The sequence below is a fragment of the Podarcis tiliguerta genome, assembly GCF_965153285.1.
Source record: "Podarcis tiliguerta genome assembly, chromosome: 9".
Classification (NCBI taxonomy): domain Eukaryota; kingdom Metazoa; phylum Chordata; class Lepidosauria; order Squamata; family Lacertidae; genus Podarcis; species Podarcis tiliguerta.
In genome coordinates this window covers 46416363-46430220 of record NC_139542.1, presented here as the reverse complement: position 1 = coordinate 46430220, position 13858 = coordinate 46416363, and the positions used below count along the sequence as shown (strand labels likewise).

General features: G+C 40.1%; 1 protein-coding gene across 10 annotated transcripts in view; it reads right to left on the bottom strand.

Annotated features, from left to right (window-relative positions):
- The window catches only part of WDR17 (WD repeat domain 17), a 51885-nt gene that overhangs the window by 20179 nt on the left and 17848 nt on the right, over positions 1–13858 (bottom strand). For all 10 annotated transcript variants that reach the window (XR_014515127.1, XR_014515128.1, XM_083457060.1 and 7 more), the window contains exons 5-14: positions 12430–12681; positions 11316–11438; positions 8428–8615; positions 7556–7724; positions 5823–5914; positions 4209–4291; positions 3223–3309; positions 2268–2432; positions 527–729; positions 273–422 (exon numbers count right to left, since the gene is read on the bottom strand). Coding sequence is in view for 8 of the 10 variants with exons in the window: in XM_083457060.1 (XP_083313186.1) it covers positions 273–422; positions 527–729; positions 2268–2432; positions 3223–3309; positions 4209–4291; positions 5823–5914; positions 7556–7724; positions 8428–8615; positions 11316–11438; positions 12430–12681 (1512 nt within the window). In the remaining 2 variants the exon portion in view is untranslated. The remainder of the gene's footprint in view (positions 1–272; positions 423–526; positions 730–2267; positions 2433–3222; positions 3310–4208; positions 4292–5822; positions 5915–7555; positions 7725–8427; positions 8616–11315; positions 11439–12429; positions 12682–13858) is intronic.

The following is a 13858-nucleotide window of genomic DNA, read 5'->3' as shown; positions in this document are numbered from 1 at the left end:
TGAAACAAACCGGTGGTGTAAAGCACATAAATTGCCATTACTGCTATTTCAGCTGGGGGTGAGTAGGTACATAAGACTCCTGTATGTGCAAAAATTGACTTGAAAAGCAAGAATATCCAAGACTCTCCACAAAACATTCTGTGAACATGCGAGAGGATGAGTGGAAAATGTGGAAATAAAGGGATAGCTTTGTATATTCCTAGTCAGCATGCATCTATATCTATCTATCTATCATCTATCTATAGCTCACATATATGTGTATATTTACTTACCAGTGTTTCCGATAATCTCATCCCACGATCTGTCTGCCAATATATTTATCTGGAGAGGGTTTATTAGAGGTGTTAAAGACCAAAGCCTCACAGTAGAATCTCGTGAACAAGAGGCCATAGTGAAGGGACGACTAGGATGGCATGTTAATCCTAAAATACATTGTAACAAATTTGCTTTAAAATACTGAACGACAATTTTTTAGCATACAAAAACTACTGAAAATGTATTAAGGTCAAACATTAAAATATATTACCATAGACATCTGCACCGTGATCATACACTGTGTCCAGACAGGTTCCCTCTCTTGTATCCCACACTTTGATTGTATAATCCCAGCTGCCCGATATCAGTAAGTAAGGTATTTCTGTATTCCACAGCAATCCCCGTACTGGTGCTGTATGTCCACTAAGAACATTTATACAAGCATCTTGTGTATAATCCCATATTCGAACAGTGCTGTTAAGAAAGAAGTGAAATAGTTTCATTGCAGCGCTTGAACATCTCTAGACAAAACCCTTTCTTAAAAAAATCCAGATAACACCAGAAGAACATCTACAAGAATTGCTAACACCATAACAGTCATTCACACTTACTTTTCCTTACTAATGACATATACAAAATTTAAGAGACCTGTGTGAAAGAGTTGTCCTAATGCAGTGATTCTCCACAGTGAATAATTCCTGATTTACTAGGAAGGAAGTTTATTTACTCCATGCTCATCAGTGGAACGAGCATTGCAGCAGACTGTCATGTTTTACTGCCATCCACACACAAATGTAACATTGTCACAACTGCATGTGAAGCTTTCCATAACACAGTATTTCCTTTTTCAGCTTCCCCATCCTCTTCAGGTTTTTACCTTTTTCTCTTTCTTTTTTTTACTCTTTTTTCTTTTGACCAGGGTACCAGCATTTGTACACTGCAAGCTTATGCACATCAACTAAAAAATAAGTCCCTCTTATATTAACAGGAGTCAAACACTATAAAGTGTGTATGGAATTCCAAAGCAGTGAGGATAGGGGCACTGTTTACTTTAGAAAACACAAATAATTGCACTGCTGGAGAGGCCTAATTTGGCTGATGAACTAAGATACAGAACTGTTATAGCAAACGATGCATAGCACAACCAATCAGAAGCTACCACTATAATACTGTTCACGCAGACTGCACTATGGGCAACACATGATGCATTTAAAAAGTGATATATGTTTTATCCAGCAAGTGCAGTTTGCCACTTTGATTTCTCTACTTTTCTTCTAGTTGCTCACAGATAATCTAGACTGCTGCCTAATTACTGCAATGACCTCAGTGATGGTCAGCTTTCTCCCAGCCTGTATTTTCATACAGTTAAGAGGTACACCTCAACTTTTTTGCAGCCATGACAGAGTCCAGAAGGAGAACTTTGATATCCATTGAATATCCATGCTGAGGCTGCCCCTAGCATTCAAACTCGAGATTCCATGGGTTTCCATGATGGCCATGGGGATGTCTCAAGTTGTCCGACACAAATGGCAGGCCACACCCTCAATTGGGTTTCTGCTCCAGATGGAGGGAGTTGAGGTCTGGAGATGAGTGGTGATGTCACCCTGTTGTAAGGGTCAGATCATTTCCTTGTGAAGTTTGGATTTACAGCTCTAATCCTACCCTGCAGGCTGGTGGGCAGATTAAGAAGATCTGTGCTCGGAAGCTAATGGAATCCAATGGATTACTGAATGCCCTGGTGGAGCCTCCAGTAGATAGAGCAGGCAACCCTTGTCATTATGCTGCGGCACAGAGAGGTCTCAGGGTCTTGACACGGTTGCTCTCAAGTGCCCTCTCTCAGCACTGTGGAGTGCATTCTGTACTTTGGTACACCGGTAAGCTAAGGACAATGAAGCAGGCTGGATGGCAGCTAGAGTGCAAGTGGGAAAAGTTGTGTTATGGATAAAAACCATTTTTTTTTTTTTTTTTGCATTGCTAATCCCACCATCACAATTTCAGCCAAATATGCTCACCCATCATCAGAACCGCTGCAGAGGATCCCTTCCCTCAGAGGAGACCATCTTACATGAAACACTTTGGCAGTATGCCCACTGAATACTTTCAGTGGCTGATCAGAGCTAGTTGCTAGGTAATAGACACGGACATTTTTATCTTCACATCCAGTGGCTATCATATCTCTGCAAAATATAGTACAGTCATCAGCTACAGAAGGCACACATAAATGTAACAAGACATTTTGAAAACCTGCCCTGCATTATTACATTTTCATTTTAAACATCTAACTGTAGCAGTCATCCTGTTTTCAAATTAGTTGAATCTCTTTAAACAACAACAACAAAACCAGAGAAATCAAGTGCCGCCCCCTTACAGCAGCCAGGACTGGGAGTGGATATAAAGACAACGCAATTTGAGAAGGGAAGGTTGAAGTGATGGACCTGATTCCTAGAGAGAAGATAAAGATCAGAGAAGGAAATATGTGGACTAGTCAAGGGAAGAGCTACAGCCTACAGAGATGTCGTAGCTGGTCAGAATAGCATCACAATAGACCATCAATACCCAAGGAAAATGTGCAACAATTTTACCGACTTTTTAAAAAGTCTTTTTTTGGAACTCGGGTGCATGGGACAGGACACAAAACAGCTGGACAGGGAAAACGTGAGAGGAGAATGTTGCTATTGGTTTTTTGTAGATGCCCCATAAAAAGTGAGTGACAGCATGACTACTTTACAGCACATCCACAGTACAATAACTGGCAGAATCAAACTGGAATTTGACACTGCCAAGTCTTTCAAGGATATAAATTCTCAGCTCTAAACTGACCTGATCCAGAACATATTGCCTTTTACTTGATCCTACTGAGCTAGATAACACTAAAACCATTACATTATTCTAGCTACATTAATTCTGAAACAAGCTTATTCTAACATTTATAATTCACTATGAAGTTAATTATATGAAAGTACTTACTTGTTGTTCTGACTCCAGTCACAGCCAAAAACTGAAGCTGGATGTTTGTACTTGTGGAGAATTTTGCCATCAATGGTCCGAATAATGCTGAATGAATTGAATGTGGAAATCAGAGATTTATAATTTTGTATTTACATGGTTTTATTTGTTTGTCATAGCACTTTGGTGAAAAATGGAAGCACAGAAAGGGAGTCACAGCAGCAACTACACAGAACAAATGGGGTTAGCCCAAAAGCTAAGTTAAAATTATATAAATTTAATAATCCTCCACAGTGATACAATATGTTTTAGGTCTGTATGGCTGTTCATCAGGGAACTATGATTTTATGAAAAGTTCCACATTATAACCACATTTTTAAAAAATCAGATATTTGTCCTTCGTTGGGACATGCAACTTTATGACAATGCCTGCTATCCATTTACATTTTGCCAGAAAATCAAATCAATTAATACCGTCACAATGTATATCAGTGGTGATATATCAGTGGAGAACATACAGCCTACAGGCCTAATTAGGCTGTAAGGCCTCTGAATTTTGGCATGCAAGGCCATGTTGGGCAAGCAAAGCCCTCCTGTCAGTTACCTTACATCATATGACATCATCCGCAGAGATATGATATGTCCCATCTAAGGACTAAGTGCCAAGATCAGAGTTAAGCCTCTGCTGCTGCCACAATGGTGTGATTCCACAGGACTAAGACTGGAGAGAAGTCTACTGCCTTCTGAACCACATTCAAAGACTGTATAGCTGCAATCAAAGCAAACTTAGCACTGGCAAACTACAGTGCTGAGATTGGAAATAATCAACATTTTTGTTTAAAAATAGTGACAAGTGACTGAAATCACACTACAAGATTTCTGGAGCATGCACCTCCATATCAGCAGATAGGATCAAATTCACATTTGCCAGGTAGCAGTCAAATCAAATAATGCTTTGCTATTTGTCGCATATATTTTCATAGAGTTGTCTTCAAAATAGCACTCACCAGAATCCATCTCCACTGCAGGTTGCTATCCTTTTGGAATCTTTATGACTCCATGCAATGCAGAAGATTCCACTCTTTCCGTGCTTCAAAAAATGTAAAATGCCTATCAATAAGAAATAATTCACCCCTTTTTTTTCTTATTTATATACTTTTCTTATGACTCCCCACCCCCGCTTTTCCAAGTAGGAGTAATCAATATTTTCTACCAGCCTTTAAGCAAACATAACCCCTGCTCCCATGAGGCATTTTGTAATGACAGGGTGTGGCCTCTTTTAGGTAATATTTTTGCGTTCTTCATGATAAGAAAGAGGATGAAACAGAAAGCTAATGGATTCTAGTAATTTCTGTCTTAAGAACTGAGGCGAAGACTGGAGAGTTATAGCCAAATGAAGATGAATAGATACAACCTTGATCAGTTCCCCAACAGCATGTTAAGAGTATCTTTTGAACTTTAAAGATTGTAAACAACAGTTTGCAAACTCTAAAATTCCACCTTTTAAAATAGTAACCCAAGAGCAAACATTTAGATGCACAATCATAATTCTAGTGCTTTTCTGAATTCCAGACAATGAGGAAACTAGATGCAACTTGAATTGTGTGGATGCAATTAACACATGTTTTCATTATGCAAACAATAGCCAGGAAGGAGTTTTAAAGGTCTTGGGAGATGGGAAGTTGAACTACTTCTCTTTCTGCCAATTGAAGGTTCTCTTAAAACACAAAAAACAGCTTGTGAGAGATTATTTTTGCTGGCACCAGGGCAGGAACACATTTATAAGCTCTTCAACCCTATGATCCAAGGCTGCTCAAGCCACTTTATGACTGCTAGATACATAAAAAAAACTGTATTCATACAATTAGTGTCACATCTAGTCTGGCTCCAAGACTTATTTCTATATGCCCTTAGGCATAGATCTTACTCCTTATTGAAATGTTTAAGTAAGACTCCAAAAGACCACCACCGCTTGAATCTGCAACAATTCAATTTTTAACTGAGGATACACAGAAAACACAATATTTTTATCTAAAAAGTAGCATTTTTAGGATGACTGAAATATCCCCAGGGGAAGGTGTGCATGATGGGAAACCGGGAAACCTTCCCCACTGTGACTTTTACTACTGTCTGTTCATTCCCCAAGATTGTTTGGCTCTATTTATTTTTTTAAAATGGTAAGTGGACACTTTTATTCTAAAGTGTTCCCCACCAAATTGCTGGAGGAGGGGTATTTTTCATCATTGACTAAATAAGTCACAAAAGTTTCACTTTTGGCCTAGAATTTTGTTATAGTTTTGCAGCTAAAGTTTAATAGCTCTTAGGATCAGGTTACTGGTACACATACTAACTGAACATTTCCTTAAGCAAGCATTAGTGGGAGCTATAAGGTAAAGGTAAAGGACCCCTGGAAGGATAGGTCCAGTCAAAGGCGACTATAGGGTTGCGGCGCTCATCTCGCTTTCAGGCCAAGGGAGCCGGCATTTGTCTACAGACAGCTTTCTGGGTCATGTGGCCAGCATGACTAAACCGCTTCTGACGAGTGCCAGAGCGCACAGAAACATTGTTTATCTTCCTGCTATTACCTCAGTTATAAGAACTTAAAACCAAACTCACATTACCTCATTAAAACGGGTTATCATTTTGCCCCGTGGGACGTCCCAGATGAAGCCACCATTTCTGGAAGTTCCACCAGCTATGCAGTTCAAGTCTCCTTTAGGAAAGAGTCCATTGGATAGAAAGAAGGTTAACTATATTCTTATTTATCCTATTTTTCTTATTACCTATTAAAGGCTCAGAACTAGCGATGTAATAAAAGAACTTCCCTGAACTTCCCTTCTCTTTGACTCTTCTAAACAGCTGTTTTCATATTCTTCCATAAAAACTTCCTCAGAGTTCTGCTTATTTTCACTGCAGGCATCTCTTTGTTCTGTTTACCTAATACTCAGTTTCAGCTCTACCTCTGATGTTACCAAAGAATCACAAACCATTTTGCTCATTCACTATTATTTTCTCAAGCAGTCAGGGTTTTTCCCCTTCCGATTTTCTTTTTTCCTCACATGCCTTTAAAGATTCCTTAGCTTCTTTACCCTTCATGGAACATGCCTAGTATGTTTCTACATTTAGAAAGAGATAGCATTCTGCCTCCTATTTGCCATGACTTAACCAGTTCAGTGTTTACAATTGGCATGACTTGCTCTTTTGATCCTTTCCTTTACAAACTGCCCCAGCTAAGCCCATTTCTGACCAATTTTCTCTTTGTGCACAAAATAGTGCTGCAATTCGATTTTTTTCTCTTCACTCATATATAGCACCATGTACACTTTGCACTTATAAGAAAAATCTAAGTTCTACAAGGTAACCAAAATTTTGCACCAGCCTGAACTGAATTCTCCAACCGAAATGAAATGTGCAACTTAAGAACATCTACATAATTTCGCTTATTTCAAAATCATAAAGATAAAGATAAAGGGACCCCTGACCATTAGGTCCAGTCGTGACCGACTCTGGGGTTGTGGTGCTCATCTTGCTTTATTGGCCGAGGGAGCCAGCGTACAGCTTCCGGGTCATGTGGCCAGCAGGAATAAGCCACTTCTGGCGAACCAGAGCAGCGCACAGAAACGCCGTTTACCTTCCCACCGGAGCGGTACCTATTTATCTACTTGCACTTTGACGTGCTTTAGAACTGCTAAGTTGGCAGGAGCTGGGACCGAGCAACGGGAGCTCAGCCCGTCGCTGGGATTCGAACCGCCAACCTTCTGATCGGCAAGTCCTCGGCTCTGTGGTTTAACCCATAGCGCCACGCACATCCCAACAGCGCCACCCACATCCCATTCGAAATCATACTGTCATCTAAATGATTTGCTATTGTGCATTTTCAATACGACTCTATCAGACACAGAAAAGAAATGTAGTGGGAGATTAAAGCCTTCTTTCTTAATAAAAAAAATCTTATTCCGTACCCCTCTGAGCTTTAGATTTCACCAGGCACTGCTGACACACCTCTAAAAACAGTTTTGAAATGACTATGAATCTGCTTTTTAAAAACTCCCCCAAACCATAAAAACAAAGCTGAAGTTTGTGCCAGGTACTATATTCCTGCCCCCAACCCAGTTACAAGACTCACACTACATCAGAGGTCATTTGAGGGGGCTCCTCACCGGAGGCTGAAGTGGAAAAGCCACATTCCGTAAATGCAAGAACCCTTGCAGTTCTTTTGCTCTGAGCTGTACTTTTTTCTTTTTGGCATGAAGTTACCAAATATACATAACTCTGGATACCCACCAATCTTAGCTAAGAAGCATTCTCTTTTCTATATGAAACTTTAGTTATTTCTAAGTGAAAATATTCTCACCTGGAGCCCATGAAAGGGAGTATATGACTCCCTCATTACCAGGAGAAGTGTAGACAGCAGTCAAAGTATTTATATCCCACACCTTTATTGTTCCATCAAAGGATGCGGTAGCTAGGAGGTCAGGGTTGTCAGGCTTGAATTTACAATCGAAGATGGTTTCGACATGACCCTAGAGCAACAAGAGAAAGCCCCGTTACAAGAGAAGAGGCTTGATACAGAAGAGGCTTGCCAGGTTAGGTGCAGAAGCTACACTAGCTTTCTGGCAGGCTGGTCGCTGCTGCTTACCAGGAGGGGAAAGGGTGAAGCAGTGGGAAGGTCGGTGCAGTGCAAACACACCATCAGAGCTAATCTAGCACTCCTGCCACAGCGTTTAAATCACGCTGACCTTCCTGCTGCCTCCTCCCCCAATTATCCTGGGAATCTAGCAAAGTGGCTCCATCCAATCTGGCATGCTGCTTCCGGATAACACTTCTACTGTAGTTTTCCAAGTCCCTTCAAAGAAGAAGGAAGCAAAGAGCCCATTTATTAGCACACAAACTAATTATTTCTATTTGGGCTACTTTACAAGTTCAAAAAGTATTCTCCACAAGGTATTCCTCTATCACTAGGGTAAGTGCAGATAGAGGAACGAACACATGGACATAGCAATATCCCCTTGGGAATGCTTCTGATACTCATGATTTTTGCTGGTAGATAACCTTGAGCTTGGAAATTGCAGCTGGGAGAAACATCTGTATCCACAGACAGCCCCAATGACATCTAATATTCTTCAAGTGAAAGCATCCCCAGGAACAGTTAGGGCACATCACTTGAAGATTTTAAATACCTTAAGTGACCCCAAGTTCAAAGACTGGAAAGAAGAGCAAACATACCAGATCTCTAAGAAAATCCCATTTCTTGGCTCCCATGTCATAAAGTCCCACTCCACCATCCATAAAGCAGCAGACAGCATGCCCAGGAGGGAGAGAAAATGCTTGGTTTTGTGTTAGAGTTGGAGGTGGAACAGCCTCACTTGTAGATGACATGTGGTGGTTTTTGGTAGGAGACTGTGAAGAAAATGCTGAATTAAAAAGATAAAACATATTAGCATAAGTTTTATGTCCTGCATCATTTAAAACAAAGTATTGTCCACTTGCTACTGGGAACTACATTTCTTGGGAAATTGCGGCAATTAACCCCTATCTGATTTATTTCTTATATCTGAGAATTTCTTATGTATGAGAATTTCCTAATTTACTCTCCAGTACTTTGAAGCCCTAAACTTTCTTTTCCTTAAACGTTTTAGTTTCTCAGTCCAGCTGTCTCCTTCAGAAACAAGTGTTATCTTACTGAAGCATATGGCACAGAGAGATTTAGTACAATAAATTTATAAAATCAGCTGATGAGAAGTTCTTTTTTACTAAGAGTATTAATTTCAGTCACAGAAAGCAGAACTGATAATTCACATAGCATCATAATACTAATTATATTTTAACAGAAAGACTTGCAGTGCCTCAAGGACCACCTCTCCCCATGAACCACCCTGGACCCTTCAATCATCATCTGAGGACGAGAGGGTGGCAACATGAGCGTGGGCCTTTTCTGTGGTGGCTCCCCCACTTGTGGAATGTTCGCCCTGGGGAGGCTCGGCCGCCACCTTCGCTACATATCTTTAAGCACCATGCGAAAACAATCCTCTTCTCCCAGTCCTCTGACTAATTAAACAATCTATGGCCTTTTAAACCATTGGGGGGGTATTGTTTTCGTTTGTTACTATGTTTTGTATTTTTATTTTTGTTTATAAAAATCACCATGATCCTCAGATGAAGGGTGGCATAGAAATTTAATTAATAATAATAATTACAGTAAAGATAGCATTTTCTCTAAGTAGTCAGAACATTTTTCATAAAAGGTAAAGGACCCCCTGGACAGTTTTGTTCAGTCAAATTTGACTGTGGGATGTGGCACTCATCTTGCTTCAGGCTGAGGGAGCTGGCGTTTGTTTGCAGACAGCTTTCCGGGTTATGTGGCCAGCATGACTAAACTGCTTCTGGTGCAACGGACACCATGTCGAGTGCAAGAGTGCACGGAAGTGCCGTTTACCTTCTCACCACAGTGGTACCTACTTATCTACTTGTGTTGTTATGCTTTCGAACTGCTAGGTTGTCAGGTGGTGGGATACAGCAATGGGAGCTCACCCCATTGTGTGGATTTGAACTGCTAACCTTCCGATCGGCAAGCGCTTCAGTCATAGTTTCTGCTCATAGCCCACTACTCTACACCAGCTATCCAGTTAGTTTCAACAATAAGCTATTGTATTCTCTTAAAATCAGAATATATGCCTATATGCACCACTTGACTATTGTAAGAAAAACAGAAAATTTAGTACTAATCAAATATATTAGCACGTAAGAAGTACACATTTAATACATTGACTCAGATACTATGACTTTGTTATGCAATCAGCTTTTGTTTTCAATGTTGACAATACAGAGGAGATGTGAAATGATGCAAGATCAGGCCAGTGGGAATAATTAGGAGAGGAAGGCACATTAGTAGGTTTGAAGATGTCAGCAACACAGAGAAGTAGAATTCAATACAAATACACATATTCCCTTGGAGGACATGAAAGTGACTCCTCTTGAAATGCAAATAGCAGCTTCTGAGGGATGATTTTGTCAGGAGATAAAAAGTTAAACTCCCCCTCCCCATGATTCCAAAGCTGCTCAGGTTTCCCCTCAGCTGCTATTTATGTAACAAAAAATGTGCTGTTAAAATGTACAGTAAAAATGTCGTGTACAAAAAATACACAGTAAAAAATTACTGTAGTTATATTCACATAATTAATGTCACCTTTAGTTTCACTCTCAGCTGACCCAATACTCTTCTTGCAAATTCAAAAAAAGAGAAGTATTCATGCCTCTCCCAAACCATTTTAGCCTGGTAAAAACAAAATGGGATGCTGGTTTTGCACAGGTAAAGGAGACCCAGGTAGGAAAAGCACTCCTGGGATGATTCTCTCAAATGGCACCCCTCCCTTAAACAGCCAGAAGACTCATCACATTACTGCCTTTGGCAAAGGGTGTTACAGCAATTAAGATGGTAAAAAGATGGTAAAAAGAAAAGATGGTAAACAGATGGTAAAGAAGATGGTAAAAAGAAAAGATGGTAAACAGAATGGATTGCAGGTTGGTGAGGGGGCAAAAGGGAGAAAAACAGGAGGACAAAATGGAGCACTCAGGGATCAGTGAGCTTTCAACATATTGTAAGGCATCTTAACTAGCATGCTTTCAAATCTTCTTACTGACACGCATTTTGAATTATAAAATGAGACTCTCTGAAGTATTCCAATATTCCTTAAAGAGGAATTCCTATTGTGCATATGTGTTTTAAATGGTGTTTTGGAAGACTATACAGCCTATATTGACCCAGATCACACATAACAATAAACTATGGTTTACCAAGATTAGGCAGTCTGTACTAGTCATTGCTCCATGACAGTGAATTATTTGGAAGAAACAACCAATAACCCTGTATTCAGAAGTATCAAAAAGTCAACACTTCATGGTCTGTTGTTCCTGCTGATACCAGAGAAGGAGCGAAGCAGGAGCAACAGGGCAGCACAAAGTAGCAGGCTGCTCAATCCTGACAAGCCATGCCACTGTGGCTTATAAATTGTGCTGAGCAGCAAAGAGTTTCCAAGTGCAAACAGAAAAGGGAAAGTTAGGAAAAGGAAAAGGCACATTTTTTCTTGTGATTTTTGTTTTTTAAAGATACTTACGTTTTTTCTTTGGGGGAGAACTAAGAACATGTAAGCCATGGAAACCTGTCTTCTTCAGTTTAAAATTATCTATTGGTGTTGTACGTGACACATTCCAGACACGCAACACACCAACTTGAGAATCTGTATTAAGAGAAAAATCCCATTTCTTTTCTGATTATCAATTCAAAAAGTTGTATCCATCTAGTCCAATGACTCAAAAATTTAACAACTGCAATATATTTTGTACATATTTCTGCATACATATTTCTTGGTAGACAAGCTAAACATAACACAAGTCATGAACAGAATATGACAAACAGAGCCCATGTCCTGTTTCATGAGTGTTGTCTGTCTTCACCAGGGCTTTTCAGCCAGAATTCAGTTCTAGCACCTTTCAGGTAGACGCCATTGCCGTTATAAGAGAACAAGAGAGGCATTCATGGCGAGTTCTAGCACCTCTTTTCCTGGAAAAATAGCATTGGTCTTCACCTATTTTCACACAGTGTGTGAGCCTGGTTTCCCAACTAGGGTTACAGCATGCACACCAGCAAACAGAGAATGCTTTCATGCCAAGGAAGTGTGTTAGCCCTCAGTCTGTTCCCTCTTCCTGTGTATCGTGTGAGTTATCTAGTTTTCAAGAGGTATATATACACACATTGAGCATAAGTGTACATATGTACATGCACATATACACACCCTTCACCTTCTTCTTTTTTAGAATTAACTTTCCTAAACCAGATACAAAACTGTTCCATGAACAAGGATGAGAACAGGAGAGGAAAGTGGTGCTGGCATTGTTATGAATAGTTTTTACCAAAGCCAGCTTTTCTCCCCTCACCACCCAATTTAACCCAAACTAGATCAAACCCCCACAGAACCTTCTTTTCCCCTTTCCATAATTTGCTTCCAAGACAAGAGATAGTTACATATGTTTTCAGGGCAGGGATGCTGCTGGCTGCCATTTCTATCACTCTTCAAATGTTCTGTCCTCACCTTTAGCTAACTCACAATTTAAATCACATTCTATTGAGGTAAACTGGAAATAACCAACTGGCATTCATGGCTCTGGATTGTGCCTGTGCATTACATATCTTACTATTTCATAAAACAATGTGTGAAAATATTTATTTACCTCCAGTGATGAACATTCCAGGAGCACTAGGAACCCATGCTAAGCACTGCACAGATGCTGCTGCACTAGGGAAACTAAAGACTGTAATGCAGGACAGAGACTCCGAATCAACTAGACGAATTCCATTGTGCAGATTTGCAACAAGAAGATAATCTGTAGAGAGAGGGTCCCATTCCAGGGCAGTAACGGGATCTTCCTCATCTGTACCTTCAAGTGATTCTGGCCTTAGAACATGTTTCTGACTCTTAGAACCTTGAAAAGTAAAAGATGTATCAATTTTAAAAGCAGGTTAAGAGTTAGCTTTCCAGATACTGAACAAAAGTCCCAGAAAGTAGAAAACTTTCAGTAAATGCAGATCCAAGCTACTGGATGCAGCAACCACCCGTGATGATTGCTCTCAACAGAGTCAATGAGCTCTAGAGTGAATCTGTGACACTAGAGCTTCTTTGCATTCTTCTCAGCAGATTTGAGTTTTCAGGTTACTCGACGAAAGGCAAAGCCAGTGCAATTCTCAGGAACCTTCTATTGTTCTTGTTAACTGATGTTGATTTTCTACCAATAAAGCTGATTTGGGGGGTGGGATAAGGGAAAAGCTGCATCCATGATACAAACAACTGTTCCATGGAACAAACCTTGGTCAATAAACTGGCTACTGGCTTAAGCCTGAATGTCGGTCTTAGTGGCAGAGATTTTTCTTAGCCTGAGCTTCTGGATTCTGAATTAAGAGATAGGATAGATAAAGGAGGGGAAAGACAGACACATTTTTGCCAAGGTGACCAGGTCAAATGTTTGGATATTTCCTATGGTTCTGGCCCAGAATGCATCTTATAAGACCCGAGGATCACATCAGGTGCCCCAAGAAAAAGGAAAGCTTTATCATGGACACTCAAGTGGTGTGACTCCGGACCTACCATTTACCAGTTCATAAATAAAATTCTGTTCTAAACAAATGAGATGGAGAAGAGTAGAACCAATCAGCAAGTAGTAAAGGGGATTGGAATGTTGGAGGGTTGAAAAGCTTTCATGTTATTCCATGTTTCTTCACTAATCTCCATCTTAGCAAGCAGTTTCACCCCAATACCATTTTCTGTAGTAACTTACCTCTTCTGTGGAACACAAGAGAAAGCAAAACTTTTGTTTTTAGATTTTATTTTTGCTGCTTGAAGTAATTTTACACGGGGTTGGGGTTTTTCTGTCCTGAATTTTCCACATACCTTTTGTAACAATTCTGCTTAATCTTTTGGGAGACTGCACTTCTCCCTGATTAGAACTCTTCATCGTGGCATTTACCTAAACTAGCCTTTTCTGGTTTTGGCCTTTGTGCAGCTTTGAATAGAATTGTTTCTTATAGGCTTAGGGTACAACCGTAACCCCAGCTGGATAACAGTAGGACCTAAAGGAACTGCAGAGTTGCTGCCAGAATCCGCAG